The sequence below is a fragment of the Eurypyga helias genome, unplaced genomic scaffold (genome assembly GCF_000690775.1).
Source record: "Eurypyga helias isolate BGI_N326 unplaced genomic scaffold, ASM69077v1 scaffold27319, whole genome shotgun sequence".
In the NCBI taxonomy this organism is placed as follows: domain Eukaryota; kingdom Metazoa; phylum Chordata; class Aves; order Eurypygiformes; family Eurypygidae; genus Eurypyga; species Eurypyga helias.
In genome coordinates this window covers 1-18,968 of record NW_010270513.1, presented here as the reverse complement: position 1 = coordinate 18,968, position 18,968 = coordinate 1, and the positions used below count along the sequence as shown (strand labels likewise).

The 18,968-nt window shown below is 44.3% G+C and overlaps 2 protein-coding genes across 2 annotated transcripts in view; one reads left to right on the top strand and one right to left on the bottom strand.

Annotated features, from left to right (window-relative positions):
* The window catches only part of IGF2BP3 (insulin-like growth factor 2 mRNA binding protein 3), a gene marked incomplete at its 5' end in the record, with an annotated part of 28,498 nt that extends 20,781 nt beyond the window's left edge, over positions 1-7,717 (top strand). The window contains 4 exons of the mRNA XM_010158482.1: positions 996-1,070; positions 4,731-4,862; positions 6,215-6,328; positions 7,245-7,717. Of these exons, the coding sequence (XP_010156784.1) occupies positions 996-1,070; positions 4,731-4,862; positions 6,215-6,328; positions 7,245-7,346 (423 nt within the window). The remainder of the gene's footprint in view (positions 1-995; positions 1,071-4,730; positions 4,863-6,214; positions 6,329-7,244) is intronic.
* Positions 7,718-13,505: 5,788 nt separating this feature from the next.
* On the bottom strand, positions 13,506-18,732 carry MALSU1 (mitochondrial assembly of ribosomal large subunit 1). The gene is given in 5 exon segments (XM_010158481.1): positions 13,506-13,684; positions 14,892-14,914; positions 14,916-14,965; positions 17,049-17,227; positions 18,657-18,732. Coding segments are annotated over 5 exon segments (507 nt in total).
* Positions 18,733-18,968: the final 236 nt, after the last annotated feature.

The following is an 18,968-nucleotide window of genomic DNA, read 5'->3' as shown; positions in this document are numbered from 1 at the left end:
AGATAGAGCCAATTGGAATGCAGCAATCGTACGCAAAATAAATATGCAAACCAGATAACTAGTATGTAATGTCTTCTCCATCTTAGGGTACAATATGAATAATTATATAAACTTTGGTTAGCAAAATTCTTCAGTGAAAATGATGCATGGTGACTGGTAATTTGTCTGAAATAAACTACAGCTGTTAAATATGAATAACATCCCTATGCCAACAGCTAAGATGAAATCCTGTAGCGTTTAATATATTGCCCATTCAACAGTGGCTATGTAATACTAGATGCAACAATGGAAATGTCAGTTGTGATAAACAAAAGCTTCATCCAGAATGTCAGAGGCTAGTTTGAATTATTTAATGCCACTGGAGTCTGAGAACAACACCCACAGAAATCTTACTTTTGTGGTGACATGAACTGCTAAAGACCCTGCAGGCGTCTCTGTCTCGGCTCTGGTGGAGCTTAATTTTTATTTGGGTCACACAAATGTCTGTAGATACAAACCCTTTGGAAACTGCGAACGCATTGTCCAGTATAGAGGAATGTTTTGGATCTGATTAGTTACACCAGTAAAGGGATCTTCTGTTCTCAGGGGGACAGATGCAAACTTTACTAATGAGCAAAACTTGTTAGAAAGACGAGATAAGTTAGCGGGTAGGGATGAGAATCTTGGTCTATTAACCATACTTGTCTTTTTGAAGTCTACATTTCTTACAGCACTCCTAGACACATGAAAATGGCTTGTGGGATTTTGCCATATGGAGATGAGTAGCTATGCTTTTAATTTTCAGAAGTAAATTTGCTTATGGATTAGCCAATTTCTCCGTATTTCATTACAGCTAATTAATGCGCTTTAAAGAGAACATGACTGAAGGGTAATGCTGCTGCTGTAACGAATAATTTTTCACTCTTGAACAGAATGTGAGACTGAAATGGGAAGGAGGTGGCTTTAAACTATTCCTTCAAAAGGCTGCTACCAAAAGCTATGTTTCTCCATTCCAGATTGCCCCTGCTGAAGGACCGGATGCCAAGCTGAGAATGGTTATCATCACTGGACCTCCAGAAGCTCAGTTCAAGGTACAATATATTAAAACCTTGTCAGCCCATGGTGGCCTTTGGACCTCTAAGGGACAACACTGAAAAAGCTTGGTTCCAAGAACCATTTTATCCAGAATTTTAGCGAATGCTTGTTTTTTGCTTTCCTTTTGCCGAAAGGTATCCCTTATGAATGAGTAGTACGGTACTATCAAAGGCCACATCCTGGTCACGTGAAAACTGGTGGGAGTTTCATGTAAGTTAGAATCAAGCCTAGCAGGAAAGCAGGGCCGTATTACATTCCTAATTTTCCCTTTTATTATGAGCACATCCAGTCTTTCTAGCCTGTCTTAATACATGCAACAGTTTAGTGTGTTTAACTGAAATAACAAAGCTGACAAGAAGAGAGACTTGAGTCTTCCCAGGTTACTGTTGCGTGCCAAAAGGAATATGCTTTTTGGGTAGCTCTACAGACAAATGCAAGATTTCTAATTGTATTTCCACTACAAGTAGGAGATACTCCAAGCTGATTATTCCATTTGTGTTCAAATTGAGTTCTGGACTGATCTTCTGCCTTAAGTGCCAAGGGATAAATCTAGTTACCCCAAAAAGGGGTTGACCATGTCAAGAGTGATGCAGACAGCTCGGTGCAGCAGCCTGGCCTCCTCACAGATGAGGCCCAGAGGAGGTAGAAAGTCACTTGAGAGTTCATGTCCTGGCATCGTTCTCTTGCCTGTTCTTGTCTTTGTATTTTTGCTTCAGGGCATCTTCCAAGAAGGAGGTGCACAAACTTCAGGTGTATCTAGAATCGGTTTCATTAATGCCTTTAGGAGAATTGGGGAAGTATCAGGAGGGGTGTTTTGCAGTGGTAATAGCAAACTAGCTGCATTTGGGATTATTGCTCAGTTACCATATTCGTTTGAGAAGCTACTGAAGGAAAAGTATCGTTCAGAAGTTCTCACTCCTTGAGGTTTTCTGTCTGCATGTGGGTTTGGCCACATGGCAATGTCTCATATATGGGGTGCTCTTGTGATCTGGGATCAACACAAGGTCAGGTTCTGGCTACCTTTTCTTTCCATCAGATACCAGTGAACATACTCTCAAGCAGTAGCAGGCCAAAGTAGATTTGGGCATCCTTTATCCTGACTTTTCATGCAGGCAAAGGCTCTGTCCTCAGGCTTCCTCCCTAAGATAGACTTGAAATTCCCACAGAGTTCCTTTGCCAGCTCTTCTCCCCAACCTGGGTCACGCAAGGAGGAAAGTTTCCCTTTCCTTCACCCCATACATTGGTTAAAACCATGTCAGTCAGTCACTTCTCTACACTTGCGCTCCTGCTTGCAAAGAGGGATCAAAGTGCTCACGCAGCTGATGCTCCTGAGTGTGCTGGTCTTGTGAAGGAGAGGGGTTATCCCTTTGAGGGCAGGAGCTGAAGGAAACCCATAGCCTTTTACTACTCTTTGAGCCACATCTTCTTGACTGAGATGGGCAGAGGCAGTGGTCAGGCCTTTCTTTTATTGCCCCCGTTAACCTGAAGTATGCCTCACAGTCAGGGCCAAGCTTCGTTAATGTGTCCTAAGCTCTGTGTAAGAAGGATCTTCCCTACCTTTGAGCATGGGCTATTGCTTCTTAGGCACCAAGGAGGTACTCTAGGTGCACAACAACTTGAAGAGGGAATAGCTGCTGCTCAAATGAGCAACCAGCTCTTGGAGAGGTGGCGTCATCCCAGAGCGCCCTACTACATTGTGTTCTGCTGTCTGTGATTCATGTCCATGGTAGCTGCAGCGGCTGTGCCCCGTTCTTCCTCAGCTGCAGTAGCCTGAGGACGTTGCGGTATGCAGGGCTATTTATTACCCAGGCAATGGGGAGAGAATATGCCGCTGTTTACGGCCTCTGCTGCAGTGCTCCCTAGAGTTTAGGCATTCCCGTGACACCAGTACTCGGAGGCGATTGTGTTACCTTGGAGCTGGGACATAGGCAAGCAAAGCGGAATCCAGTGTAGACAATGTACTTCAGCCACTCCTTTAGTGCGTGAGCCCTGCAGCCCAGTCAGGTTGTTTCCTTTCCTTAAAGACTTTTTCAAGAGCAGAAAGATTTGGGATGTTGGAAGTACACCTGCTCTCTCCCAAAGAGTCAGCATCCCGCCTTGCTTTACAATTCAGCAGTAACCTGCGCTTTTTGCCTACGGTACCTCTCCCACTGCGCCCTGTCAGGGCGTTTGGCATGTGAAAAGCATGGCTAGTGACATAAAAAGGGCAATGCTGGCTACTGTCTGTCTCTAACAAATCTGGAAACGACTTCAAACTCTCCAGCTCAAGATGATGACTGGGAATAGTAATTTATCTGTTCTTGGCAAACCCTCCTGAAGTGCTTTCCTGGAGCAGGAGTCTCCGGTTGTAGGGCTGCTGATGGTGCCAGAGCGTGGCAGTTGTACCAAGCTTTTGTAGGGCTTTTTTGCATAGCCTTTCGTCTCGCTGGCAAGATGCTAGCTTTTGTCCACTGTGATGGGATCCCGTGACCCGCAGTATCCCACCCACCTAGGTCAAAGCCCTGCGCTACGGATGTTTCCATGCTTTTCAGGTGGAGTCTGACCCAAAACACGGAGTGCTTTCAGCTCCAGGGTCGCAGTATGTTTTTCATCTTACCCATTCTAGAGTAGCATGCACTTGAGTAGGCTTCTAGAACGTGAGCTAGAAAGGGGATCAAATCAATTGCTGCTGCTTAAAATAATTATTACAGCATACAATCTTTCGGGACTTTTCACGTCCCACCGCAGCGATGGCCTGTAAGAGGGCTGGATTTAGCTTGTATGCAGTGCCCTCGCGCGTGACTTAAAGAAGGCGATAAAGAATCTGAACTGGAAAAGCTTTGTGGTCTGAGGTTCATGGTCTTCACAGGGCATGTCTCCTCAGTATCTCAGTAGAAGTTGTTCTTTTGATGCCTCTGGGAGATGCAGAGTAGAAGACCTGTTTCCCTTCTCTCAGGAGTTCACTGACGAACAGCAGAGAATAAGGAAATGTGCTTTAAGATCAGCAAGGTTCACAAGCTTTGTCTTGGTGGACGTTCTTTTTGCCACCCGGCACTTGTGTGTTCCCCGGAGAAGGGCACCGCGCGCTGGTCAGTAATGCCATTCCCATGGTGCTACTCGGACATAGGCAGTTTGACTTTTCACTGTAGAAAACTGAGCAAGTTCAGATTTATTTATTTTTAAACAATATGTTGTAATGGGTCATGAAAATAAGCTGTTTGCTCTAATTGGAGTCTTTCATGACTTGTTGGGGGGAGGTGGGATTGTGGCTTTTTTTTTTTTAGTTTAGCGGCCTTGAAAGAATGGGTTTCTGAGCTGATTAATTACACCCAGAAGCACAGAATGCAGTAAAATGCTTCAGCCGGATGGTCCTTCTCTCCACCACTCTCTACCTCTAGAGAGATGCGACGGTTTCTTTTCAAAGCAGCATTTCTACTGAAAAGCAGAATAATAATGACCTCAGACTGCTCTGCCATTCCCTGGTGTGTCACGCCACCTTTAACGCTGGGCAGCGGTGCTTCCTAGCTTGGTACCAAGACTTCTTCTGGACAAATAGCTGTAGCTGTTAGGGAAAAGCTTTATGAGGGTTGTGTACTGAGAGTTCTCCGTTCTGTGGAATTGCCTGAAGTTAACCAGACTCGGGTAAGCGTGTTCTCTAACTGAAAGCGTTCTTGCAGGCTCAAGGGAGGATCTATGGAAAACTTAAAGAAGAAAATTTCTTTGGACCTAAAGAAGAAGTGAAACTTGAGGCTCATATAAAAGTGCCATCTTATGCTGCTGGTAGAGTTATTGGTAAAGGAGGCAAAACGGTAAGTAGCTGAAATACAACGCTCAGTGTTGTTCAATGAGGTCTCTTATTTCGCGGTGCATATACACGTAAGGCTTAAACATTTAGCTAATAGCTGACTCTCCGAGGTTATGTTAAAGCAGGTGCCGTGCTCTTAGATGCACTTGTTAAGCTTTCCGTTCCTCCAGCACGGAGTCAAGAGAGGCTGATCTCAAAGAACGATTCATTTCATCTGAAAAAAGAATAGTCTAACAAATCAGTCATCCCAGTCAGATCTGCAGGGCTTTACTTAACAGAAATGCAGTTCTCCCATTCAGAATGAATTATGTTCCCACTCAAGATGGGCTTCTGTGAACCTTAGCTTATGTCAGATTTTACTGAGGTTATTTAATAAAAATCAAATGCAGTGTGTCCAAAGGTGGCATTTCTGGCCAAAACTGAGCAGAAGCATAATTTCTAATTAAGTGGTAGGAAATTAAGACATGTTTAGAGCTCAATATTACAAAACAAAACAACCAAAAACCAAAACCAACAACCAGTTGCTTCAACCTAACTGATGGCATTTCTTAGACTCAGTTTGTTGCATAAAATAACATCACTGAGACTTTTTCCAATCCCAAAAGGTGCTGGTACCCAGTATTTTTGTCGTTGCAAGCCAGGAGCTAGCTGATATTTGTGAAGAAATGGTTCAGTCTTGGGTCTCCATCCACAAGTGCAACAGGAGCCTGAAGTGTCAGGAGGCACCATGGCCTCTTTCCTTACTTGCAGCGATAAGAGGTTTAAGGACAAACGTGCCTGAGAAGTTGTTTGTCTAAGCCACTTTTGATTAAATTATGCTATTCTAAAATAAAGTGAGTGTAAGTGGGACAAAGACTCTAACTTCATGTCTACTTACCACTACAGAAGCTGGTAGGCTACTAAAAATAATTTGGACCCTTCTCATTGTCCTGTTAAGAGTTCTCCATCTTGTGGAGGGTTTCCAAGGAAAGAGAGAGAAATACTTGGACTTTTTTTTTTTTCTTCCCTACATTATCCATTGTATGAGCTTGCTGACCTTAAACTTGTCAACCGTAAACACTGTGGCATCTATTTGTTTTTTTAAGTCATGCATTTAACACCTTCTGTGTGTTGTCTTTAGTCTGTAAAACAGTTGTACAAACCTAGAGAACTCAGTGCTAATTTATGTTGGAGGCACAGGAGGTTCCTCTTGCCGGGTGCACGCTGCTGCACAAGGATGCTGTCTTGTTCGTGGGATTCTTTTTTTCATCGTGACTTAGAGGAGGATGTTCCTGTGGTCAGCACTATCTTTGAGGCTCAGTGGCTGTGGGAGATTTGTTTGTTTAAGGTTTTCTGACTTCTACTATTTATTTGTAGGTAAATGAGCTTCAAAACTTGACAAGTGCAGAAGTTGTAGTCCCTCGTGACCAGACACCTGATGAAAACGATCAGGTGGTTGTGAAAATAACTGGTCACTTCTATGCATGCCAGGTAGGAGAACTGGAATGGATTTCTGTATTACCTTGATGTTTCCACATGTATCCATGTGCAAAGCCAAGGGATGGAACACTTTCACTTGGGATACAGAAAGCGCTGCTTGCCAGGCACCTCTAATTACCTGGCTGCAATCAACCTTCCTCACGCCTGTGAGAGAGATTTGTAACACTGCATGGTTACGTAGATAAAACAATCTCCTTAAATTCTCCTGTGGATAGGTGTTGGCTCTGGCAATGCCGGAACTTTCAAAGCACCAGAAAACCCAAGTTGTGACTGGACTGAAACAGAGATGGAAGGGAGACACGAGCCATCTCTTGGTACCTGGCAAGAACTGCACCTACATGCACAACTTGCCGGCATTGCCCAATCTGTTGGCTTAATGCCAAGCAGAAAAGGATCACAGAATCCCTTCCCTCGCTTAACTCCTCAGTTCAGACCAATTCCTTTGGGTACTTTGCTACAGGTGACTTGTAGTTCAGAAGGGAGGTGGGAGGGCTGGTAAGTCTGACCACTTGGATTCCCCGGTGTATTAAGGAAATTGTCTGCTCTCTATTAAAACTGTTTTCTATAAAATGTTAGTATCTCCAGGGGCATGAAATGCAAGTAGCCTGTTGCCTCAGTAATCCTGATGTTGGTAGTCATCTTCCTATGCCCCTGCTTTCTGTGTTACAGATGTGAAAGCTGACCGTGCAGGTAGCTGGGGTAGGTGGAAAAAAGAGGAAAAGTTAGGAATGAGGTTGTAGGCCATGAATAACCCCAGCGTGTGTTAACGAGTAATCTGGACGAGGAATTCAGTTAGTCCAGATTTTCCTAATCCCTAATCCCAGCAGCATTGACAGTTGGTTGTAAACAAGCAGTCGCTGAAGCAGGGCATCATGATGGGTTGTTTCTTCTCCTTTATGTCCTTCAGCTTGCTCAGAGAAAAATTCAGGAAATACTGGCTCAGGTAAGAAGGCAGCAGCAACAGCAAAAAACATTGCAGAGCGGACAGCCTCAGCCCAGACGGAAATAAAGGTTTAGGAAACGGCCCAGCAGAGACAGATGCCAGACCAAAGACAGACTGTGCGACGGAGAGACGGGTGGCGAGTACCCGTCGGAGTGATATGCAGAAGATCCACCAAGCCAATCACCTGTTCGAGGACCAGGCAACCGCTGAACGCTGTCTCTGAGAATGTATTCTTTAGGCTCTCTCAAACTTTTGAAACCCAGCTTTAAAATAAGGACCCCTTCACTTCCCTTTTGTTCTATTCTCACAACTTAACATCAACTCGTTAGTCTTTTTTTATTGTTATTATTATTCCCCAACAATTTTAGGACTTGGTTTAATGAAGCTTTCTCTTCTGAGTTCACTGGTTTAAAAAAAAAAAAGAAAAAAAGAAAAAAAGAAAAAAGAACAGAAAAAAAGAAAAAAAAAAACACCAAAAAAGGCATTGCTCTTATAGGTCCAGCTGTAAAAGACGAACCACGTTTGGAGGGTGGGACTGCGGGTGGGCTAGGGTCAGAGCAAGGGTATTGACAAGAATTTAAGTGTTAGTCCCAACATTGAAACAAGTGGCATTTTTTAAAAAGAATTTGGTTGCATTTTTACATAACACTGCCATGAATAACCTAAGGGAAGTGTTGAATGGTGTTGGCCAGGGCATAAAAAGATAAATATGCATTTTACTAAACTACCTCAGGCATTTAGTACCTCAATGAGAAATTGTTCCTTTTTTGCTTTTTTGTTTTGGTATTTTGTATACTTTATAAAGCTAATAGTTCTTGAGCATTTTATTTTTTTAAAAAAAATTAAAATTTGATCAGCCACCAGCCAGGAGTACTACAGGCTTACCGGGGAAAACTATAGTAGAGCACTTCTAGCTGCTGGCTGATGGGAGTAAGGTGGGTAAAAAAAACACAGCCTCAGGTTTTCTGGGGGCTTCAACACCATCATTTGTTTAAAAAAAAAAAATTCAGTGAATGTTCAAAAGATAGTGAACGATGCCAACATTCTGATAGCAGCAATGCCGTTTAGTTTTCTTTTAAGATGGGATGAAAAAGTTTGTGACGGTACTTTTTTGGGAACAGGACAAGGAAGTGATGGCAAGAGGCTGGGGTTGGGGGAAAAATTTAGAAGGCTGCAAGAGGCTGAATTTTTTTTTTTGTGCTACTTGATTGAATGCATGAACCCTTTGTGCCTTTGACCATCACTACCTAATAATGCTACATTTAACCATTTGCAGCCCATTTGGACTTTGCCATTTTGTTCAAAGAGCAAGCTTCATCTTCAGTTTGATAGAACACTCAATCTGCTCGAGCGTACTGGAGGCCGGGAGGGTCTCTGCTGCCTGCAGATCCCATCACACTGCTTTCAGTTACCACGACGGGGGAAGGTCAAACAGTGTTTGATCGCATTGAAAGATAACGAAAGGCTAAGTTTACATATCCAGCCGCTGTTATGGGCCACACTAAGCCACTTTGAAGGTTTTAAAAACAAGAACGGATAGAAACAGCCACCTGTCTAGCCTGGCTTATAATAGATGCAGCAGGATTTATGCACGTTCTGCAACCAACCATTAGAGACGAAAACAAAAACCATGTCAAAAGGCAGGGATAAGAGGAAAGTTACCAAATTTTTTAATTTCCGAATGTAATTTGAATGATGATTGTGGTAATAGTGACACATTCAAGTTTCTACAATAAACTCCAGTCTACCTCAGTTTAAGAAAAAGAAATATGTGGCAACACATGGTGCATAAAGACTGCTGTGTGTGTGTGTGTGCGCGTGCACGCCTGTATGTGTGTGGTCGACAGAGCCATGCTATTACCTCTGAACCTTTTTTTTGTGATGTTTTTTGTGCATGAGATGATCAGAATCACCATGCTGCACTGATTTGAGGGGCACAACGAGCAAAACCATTTGTTTCATCATTTTGTTATCTACCTCCTAGGTTCATGTTGAAATAGAGGCATTACTACATAGACTAGATAATTTTCCCAAAGATCATTGTTGTACAGATTAGATAATTTTGAAGATGGTCTGAAGTGTTTTTTCCTGCATCTCTTCTTTACTAATTGGTTTAAAAACCACAAACTTATGTTGTAGTTTAGCAAAGAAAAATGAGTTTCTTTTCCTTTTTTGACAGTGACCTTCATCTAGCCTTTAGGATAATTTTTTTTCTTACAATGAATTTAAAATTACTGAAGTATGAAAAGTCATAGCATTTTAATTTTTGTTGAGGCTTGAGTCAGTCTGACGTTCCTTTCTTAACAGTTGAGAAGGATCCGACTTCCTTGTTTTCCATAAAAGTGACTTGATGAATAGGCGCTGCATTTACATCTGCTGATTTAAATACTGTCATCTCTCTGAAATTTCTAGACTTAGTATGGTAAATCATGTTTTTCTTTTCAATGGAGACTTGGTAATTTGGAGTATTTGGGAATAGCTAGAAAGTAAATACTGTAAATGATTTCAATATCCACAAAGTATGGATCATTTTTCATCTGTAATGTGCCCCCCAATGCAGCTCCACTTGCCAGATGCCTCTGAATGGAATAAAGAGTTTAACTCCTATCATCAGATAAAGTCGTGTGGTGTTTTTTTAAACGAAGGAGGCACAGGGGCAGACTCCCCTCAGTGTCTGTGCTGCTTTGATCATGTCAGTTTTCTGTCTGTAATAATGACTGGCTACAGGCAACCACTCACCTGCAGGTACTCCATAGCTGCCAGGCCAGCCAGCAGCCATGTCTGCACTACAACAGTCCCCTCTGTGGCTTCCAACTCCTCTCCCTCTCACCTAACAACGCTCTAGTCCATAGGACAACCTGCAGTCCATGGTTTCGGACTCAGGCTGGTCTGCCGCGGAAGGGACGTGTGCTCAGCAGTCCTGCCCCGGGGCAGACGCGAAGGAACACCGACACGTTTAATGCAAGACCTGTATGTAGTGAAACTTCAGGGTTTGGCTGCTTTTCATCCAGTCTTCAGGCTGGTGCTGTCAGCGTGATGAAGGTGGCCTTGGAAGCCTGGGTAGGCAAGAACCAGTCACGCTAGCGAGCGGATGGGGTGGCAACCTCTATCTTGCTCCTACCACCGCCCAAACACAGGCCCGTTGCCCGTGAGGAAGTACTGCCCCTCTGTTTTAGATCCCTGTTGACACTGCTTGGAATGGAAATGAGATGTTAACTGAGTGCTTCAAAGTGAGAGGGCGGGGTTGGGGAATGAAGGAGCACCATGAATAACAGAATTCTGTTATCTTTTAAAGAAGAGTGGAAAACCAGACTTGTTTTCCAAACTCTTGTACCTTCCCTCACGTCTTTGCAGCTCATTTACTGTGACCAACCAGCTGGAAGAGGGAATTGATGAAATGATGTCTGGAGAGGACTCTGCATAGGGCAGGGCATTTCACAGGGAACTCCCAGCTCATTTTTCATGCCATCACTGAGCCACCTTCTCAGCACTGGCAGCCCTGCTGTCTGGGCAGCAGTAGTTAAACCTTCCTTCATGTTGCTGGTGCATTTGTGACCGCTAAACCCCACCGTTTTAAGCATTTGCTCAACCATGATGCTTTGATTTGCTTCTGAGCCTCCAAAGCTTTTATTCCTCAGCTGCAATTCCAAAGGCATACGCTCTTTGTGTTCGTTTCCGTTAAATGAAGCGTGGATGCTGTGCCGCACAGCGTGGTCCCCACGTGCCACCAGGGCACGGCCTTTTTCAATGACCGTGAGGAACCGTAGGGTAAGTGCTCAGGCTGGGCTGTACAAGGCACTGGCTCAGCTGACGGCCGCAAGCGCTGCTTGAGGACGGAGTCCCTCAAACGCAGCCTGGGGAAATGGTGAGATGATGGCAAACGTTTTGCCTTGGTAAGTGATCCTCCTGTTCATCCCAGCATCGAGGGATCCTGCACAGAGCCAAACCTGCATGGACAGAATTATCTATAGACTCACTGGATGAGCTGCTCGGGGTATTTATTATACACAGAAATCACCTGTGATGATCAGTAGAACTGGAACCATTCCCAAGTGTTTTCCTTCCAAGAAGAGTTTGATGCTGCACTGATGGTTCAGGCTCTCTGTTAATTCCTAGGTCACAGTTTTGACAACTGTCAGGCCACAGGCTCAGGGTCAGGCAGGTCACCTGGCCAGGGCATCGCAGCGGCTTGGCACAGATGATGGCTGCTCCTGTTAAATGGGGGACGTGGAAGTCCTTAAACAGCAACCTGTGGATGTTCCACAGAACTCCTTTTTACAATGTGTTTGGCAGTAAACTCACACTTTTTCATTTATTTACCAGGTTTTGTCTCCTTGGTTACTTTGATTTTTGGGGTTTCTTTTGGTCTTGCCTTACAGACTATTACCACTTTCCATCACCGAGATGCCTAGTGACATCTCTTCTATTTCTTGCTGTTCTTTTCCTGGTGCTCCTTTTGTTACCGTGGTCTTTGAGAACAGGATACTGTATGTGACAGGATACCTTATGTAGCTCTGGTTACTAAATGTGGGTTCATACAATGGTGTGAGGTTTGCTGCACCTGCCTCTGTTCACTGAGCATTACTTATCTGCAGCCACAGCAAGGAAAGGCAAATGGTTTCAGGGAAAGATCCAAAGTTCCTCCTACGTAGCCCTCCTAGGAGGAAATGCCTGACTTGGAACCCATCACTCCCTAGGACAGCCAAGGTTATCTTTCCTCCACGTGGATTACTTTTTGCCAATCATGAGGCATTCTGAACATCCTTCTCCGCAGTCAGACTTCCCACCAATAACTTTTATTTCGTGGGCAAAGATGTTTAACTGTGTTTAAGAAATGGTCCTTGCTTAACGTGCAGATCTGCTGCCCTTCTAGCGAAGAGCAGGTGAACTCAGGGGCACTTGTTCCTGAAAGAACAGAGGTCAGCCCCAGCAACAAAACATGGCTGCTCTGAGAGAGCAGCTTTTCAGTGTTGTGTTTTGGCCTTTTTTTAATAAACCACACACACACCTCCTTGCCCCTAAACAACACAAGCACCTGAGCAAAAACCAAGACATGTTCTTTGGACATTACCGACAGCAGCTGCTGCGCAGGGAAGAGCTGCAGAGCTTCAGGTAGTTTGTGGGGCCATGGGGAGGAGGAAAAGGTGATTGCCCTCAGGGTTCTTGCTTCCTGATGAGGAAGCAAGCTTCTCCAGAAGGAAGAGATCCTAACCTAGTGATGAAAGCCCTGTGCTGTAGTGGAGAAAAGCATCTTGGTTTAGACAGACAAGACCTGTCAACCCTTCTGAAGCTCTTCTACCTGGTTATTAGACCCTGCAGCAGTCAGACTAAGAACGCGCTGCACCAGTGACCTGTGCGAGTGCCGAACAATCTGGCAGAGCAAGTAACACTCCGTGACTAGGGGCTTCCTTCTGACTGCTCTCACCCGCTTCAAAGGAGCTGAAGGTTTATGCTGCCTCAGTGTCCTTTTCCAGAAACTAGGCGAGAGGAAAACTAGGAGAGGGGACAACAGCACCCTCAGAATGAGCTGAATGTTTTGATATGAAGAGAAGGAAGTTCTTTGGGTTGGGTTTTTTTTTATTATTATTAAAAACGGATTGGCCTTGGCTGAAAAAGTGCCTTACTGTTCTGTTAACTCAAGACATGTTTGTCGCTGCTGCTCTTGGCTTTTATGTGCTCACTAACACCAGCCTGTTTTCTCTTCCCGTTCGACTCAGAGCATGACTTGCTTCATCGTGACCAGAAGCAAATGACTCAGTACAAGAAGCCTCATCTAAACCGTATAAATTCACGTAGTTCTACCTTGCAGCACTGAGGTCTTTTTGCACTACCGCTACAGGCACGTCTTTCAAAGACACTACAGAAACAACTGTTGTAGAGGCTGAGCATGAGTTTCAGGGTAAGTGGCTTAAGCAGCTGGTTTTGCCCCACTCTTCTCAATGCAAACTGCACTGAGACAGTGACTCCCCAGGAAGATCCCTTGTACCAGGATTCTGTCATTGACATTTTATGGTTGAACACAATCGAAAGAGTCTTTTCCAACCTAAGTGATTCTATGATTCTGATTGCCTCTGTAGCTTGTTCAGAACTTTACCTAGGCACTTCCAATAAATACTCCCTTGTGTCCTCATAAGCTGTAGCAACTGTCGTGCCAGCCATCACCAGCGCATGTGTCCCTCAGACCTGTGAAGGCGCGCTCCTTCCTCTTTCCACTCAGCACCTGCATTAAGTTCTTGTCTCGAGATGATCACCGCTGTTAGGAGTCAGTGCAAAGATGAAGTCTTCTGGCAGTGACTGCGGCGTCATCTGTGCTAACTGGTCATCGTAAGAACCCAGAGTCCAGAGCTTCTCCAATTCGTAAGTCTCCCGTGTCTCCGGCAGCATGAAGTGCACCACTATGCTACCTGCACCAAAGAGAAAGTCACAATAAATTACTGTGACCTGTAAAGCACTACTACACTTCCAGCTGGCACAAGGAGTTCAAGCCTTCCGCCCCCATTCTGGCTAAACATGTAACAGGTCAGCTGATGGAAGGCTCTTAAGTTGCGGATTCCAGCTCGTGAAGAGAGTTAGAATTGGTCAGTCCTTCAAAAGGCTCCAAGATTACAGCCAGGGGACTGAGAGGGGCAATAGTCTGGTTTAAATTAAAACACCACCACAAGGCTCCAGATCAAAGAAGTTATGACTCTTAGGGCACAGAAGCAAGTACGCCGAAAGAAACAGTACTTGAAAGAATCCCCTCCCGAGGTTACAGCTGGACTTTCAGCTTCCCTGTATTATCAACAACATTCAGCTCTAGCCAATTCTCCTTCAGTGTGTTCCTCACACTGCTCGGGTGCTTTTATGATGAGACAGGTCCAAACTCTGATGTAGTAAAATTCTTCTTACAGGTTTTCATCAATTCTGTGCAAACAATACTAGAGAACATTAGTCTCAGTGCACTTCTAAAGCACTTTTTTCTAGCTCTACCCTATCAGTTTTCAGTTATAACCACCACAATCACTGACAGTAAAGTAAGCAAGGCTTAATGTCCCTGGCTGTAGCGCTCCTCACCCACCTACGCTCTCTTTTAGGCCAAAACACAAAGTTCGAGGGTGAGAGCCTAGAGCTAGTAGTGAAGGAGAAATGCTTTCTGAACTTGAGTCTTTTATGGTGGTGTAGAGTTTCATGCTTACAGAATAAAGAATTCAACTCAGTTTCTTAGGACTGAGGTTTTACCCCGTGTCGTGGCATGATCTGGACAGTGGAAAGCTCTGTTTGGAAGTTCGCTACCAGGGCAGCACCCACAGAGCCCCCTCTCTCCCTGACAGGGATTATAATACAATTAAAAAATTGAACAAAATAGCTTTTCTCTTTCCACTGCTGTTGCCTTCAATTTATTAAGACCTGTTTTAGCCACTGAAGAGTAGCTACTGCTTTCTACTCAGTGCTAACGATCTTTAGTGAAAATCTGTTTAGTATCTCAACTAGTTGAGTTTATTTAGTACTCAATGAGTACTCAACAGCAGAGTATTATTGTGACCTCTCCACAGCAACCGGGGTTCACAGTGAGATGTTTCCTTCAAAGAGCTCCTGCAGAACTTCATATCTGTCAGATTCACAAATATTTACCAAGATCAATGCACAGCCAGTCATTTCCCTTCAATCTGGGTATGAGGATCATTTTCTTCTTTGTGATGCTTGTACTGGGAGAGAAGCAATGGCAGAAAATGAAGTACTTGGCCTTTATTTAAAAGCATTCAGACCTAACATAAGCTGGACTTTGCTGAGTTGGTTTAAATATGAAATGGGTTATATTGCTCAGTGTTTGTTCTGGGGTCTGCACAAAAATTAATTATATACATTTGCAGCAGTGGAAAATGAGTACAGATTTCTCAGTGGGACTTAGTATCAGATTTGGCATTCCAATGCTTAGCATTCCCATACAGTTATGAATCTTATGGGTGTCCATTTTTTCTCAAGATCAATATTGAATACAATTGCTTAGCACTAGTCTTTCAGTTATAGGTCCCCTGTAACTGGCATTACACTGAGTTTTTCCTCCTTTCAGGTATTTTTCATTGTTGCTTTACACTGGCTAGTTCAGGATGCAGAAATGGAGGTGCCAAGCTTATCCTCTTCTCCAGTGGGGGTGGTGAAGAAAACAGGTTTCAACCCATGCCATGAGGAAGGCATTGAAACAAGCCTCCTGCCTCGAGAGCATGCTCTCAGCACTCTGCAAGACGGGGCGGAAAACACGACCAGCACACAGGTTTCCAGGCTACAAAGGACTGTGAGACAGGGGAGAGGGTAGCTCAAAGCTGGACTGCAAAAGCTCAGCTAGGGCGAGCTAGCTGGTTCCCTAAGCAACACAGCAGCTTTTGTAGATGCCAGCCTGAGAGGCCCAGCTCTCCAAACCAGATATAGGAAGCACCTAAGCACCAACCAGAGCTGAAGACATTGGACAATTAGAGGCTTAAGTACTGTCTTTTTCGGATCTGGCCCCAACCTACTTGTTTCTTTACAAAAAGCATTGATAGGACAAAAATGGGATGAAGTCAGCTGCATCTTCATAAAGCTCCTTTGTTCAGATTGCTACCTTATTTCTAGTTGAAGCAGCCAACAAAAAAACACCATGGAAACCTTTTTAATCTGAAATAAAATTAAACAAACAAAAAACCCCAAACCCCAGAAACAAAATCAAACATTTATTTCAGGACATGGCCACAAAGAAACTGAGAGTGAAACTGAAGGGCTCTAAGAGTGTTTTCTGCCATAAAAGACAAAGTACCAGGCTGTAACAGCGTGACTGGCTAGCGCGTGAGCCCCACTTTGCTGGGAAAGCAGTTACTGCAAAACGCAACTGTTTCTGGTGCTTCCCACACAACGCCAGCTGTCGGCCAATGGCCCCAGTCTGCAAACCTGAATGGAGAACTTTCAACTTGTAATTCAGACCCAGCTGTACCTTCCTTTCTTTAAGATCGCCTGTGGGATGTCCTCAAAAGCAGGTAAAAGACAGCCTGAAAGTCTGCTTAAAATACTAAAGAGCCCAGCATGCCCAGCCATGGGCTATGTAACAGGGGTTGGAAAGGCTGATCTCCACTACAAGTGTCCTTCAGCCTTGTCTTTAAAGGCCGTGTAATGGTGAACAGACTATAATAAACTCGAGTGTTAGCTTCTACCTCAAGCTCAGAAGATTTCTTCAAACTGAGCAGCTCACACTTGGCCAAACAGTGCAAGATTCCTGTGGAAGGATGGCTGCTGCTGCCTCTCCTTTCCTCCTGGACATGCACAGTGTGGTGACTATTAACTAGCACTTTGCTTTAGTAAGCCCATAGGGCATCCTGTGCCTCATAACATCCTGCCTGTTTTCCAGCCTTACGATATACCTGAGAACCTGGAAATTGTAGTGGTTAGTGTTCAAGAACAGTCAGACTAAGCCATGTTGAACGAGTGGGAATAGCTATCAAGTTTGCTGGATGGAAGACAAAAGTGGACACAGGCTGTCATCACCATTTCATATCACTCTTGCTCTAGCCACCAAACCGTGCTAATATCATCACCCTTCTAAATACAGAGGTCTGTTTTTAAAATGCATTCTCTACATTTTGAGTAGTGCTGCTAAAGGAGAAGAATACAATTAGTTGCTAGATGCATCCAGGACTAAATGACACAAGGATGATTAGTTTCATCTTGCCTGGTACAATCCTACATGTGCAATCCTCGGGAAGTTCCTTTAATTTAAAACCATTTCCCAAAACCCAGAGAGTGCAGCGGGAACCGTCTTACCATTTTCAGCATGTACTGTGCCATTGCATGGAGATGTCGTGTTGAAGATCCACTCACAATTATAAAATAATCACAGTATTTCATTTCTGGAGGTAGCTGGATGACACAGATGTCTTTAGCATTTTCTTGCCTCAGCAGAGCTACAACAAAGTCAATGTTGATCTTTGGAACAGCCATATCTGGAGCAAACAGAAAAAATAATACAGTGGCAATTTATCTTTTTAATTGCAAAAACCAACCACTTAAGAAGACCTAAAATGGCAATGAACTGAATTTACAGCCTAAACTAGCCACTCATTATGGAGTTTGGTTTGATACTGATGATGCAATGTGAGCTGCAGCTTTTTAAAAATCATTTTAAAAACTATCAAAGTTGAGAACAAAACACCCTTCTGGTAAATAACACTGTCACTAGATACAGCACTTAGAAATCAAAGTTTCTTTTCGGTAACTTTGGTCTTGTTGTTACAACTTAAGAGTCAATGCCATCATCAGATATCTGTCAGTTAAGATGAATGAAACCTAAGTGCTTCAATGACATCACAACAAGAGACAAAAATATTTCAGAACAGTGCTTTTCAACAGGCCTGTGATAATATATGGTGATGGAATTACTCTAAAACCTTTAGTAGATTAAATCAATGTGTTGAAAATGAAGCCATTGTGACGCAGCGTGGAGGGACTTTTTATCTTCACACTGAGTAAAGTCACTTCTCTTCCTTCTTTGATGACAAAGCTTTAGTCCTTCAACAGTTTAAGCAAACCAGCTTACAAACTAGTAAACAGCACAACTACCTGATGTTCACACTATCAAATCACTTTATTTCTAATTTGCCCTAATTAGGTAGATGCAACTTGTGTATATACTTAAGGCATAATTTGGATCTGTCAGCAATGCATGCCTGCCACTATAAATTGAACCTTAGTGCAGACTGAGCACCAGCACAAAGCCACGCTTTATATTTACCAATATAAAGAAAAAGGCAAACAAAAGAACAATAGCTATATATATTTATATGCATGAACGGGGATATGAAACGGGATTAGATCTCTGTAAAAGAAAGCCTTTGGGCTTTGGGACTTGTGCTCTTTCAACTTTTGCTGTGGTCACACATGCAGAAAATTAGCAGTGGCCACAGCCCGTCCAGGCACAGTGGTTACAAAAGTTAAATATTTGCCTAGTAGCCACAAGTGAAGTCTGTAGTGCCGACTTAGAGAACGAATGGTCTAAACAACCCCAGGCACACTCTGCCATGCCGAACATCACGGTCAGATCTAGGCTAGAGAAGATTTGCAGAACAGCTACCACAACAAACCAGCTCTGTGACTGCACTACTTAGACCCGTAACCAGCCACGGTGCTACCAAAACTGTTATTTATACGGGGCTCTGCGACGGTACATTAGAGAAACACGCCTCCAACTCGGCAGCACTACTGTCACCGAAGTTCCTGTACGTATCTACACACGTAGATCGGTCGGTCTGCCTCAGCTACCGACCGCCCCGTTTACAGCGGGACTTGGGAGGCGACGATGGTTCAGCACAGACGCCGCGATCCTAAGGCCTAGGGTCTCAGCCAAGGTAAGGGCGATTCCATCGCTCTAGGCACCCCCGGGATCCTCCAGCAGCTGCAGAATGAGATCCCATAGCCCCGAAACGGCTACTTTCTTCCCGAGGCGCCGCATTTCGCTCAGGGCACCGTGTCACAGGGCTTGGGAGCGCAGGGCAGGGCCAGGGCCTTCGCGCCGGCAGCCTCCTCAGCACCCCGCTCGGGCCTGCCAGGCCGGCGCCTCACCTCACGCGGAGCAGCCCTTTGACAACACCTAGAGAACGGCTAAGCTTAACAATCAATGAGAACCAGACCGAAGAACCATGCGGGAAGTCAAAAGGACCACGACCGGTGTCGCGGACCGAGCTCGCC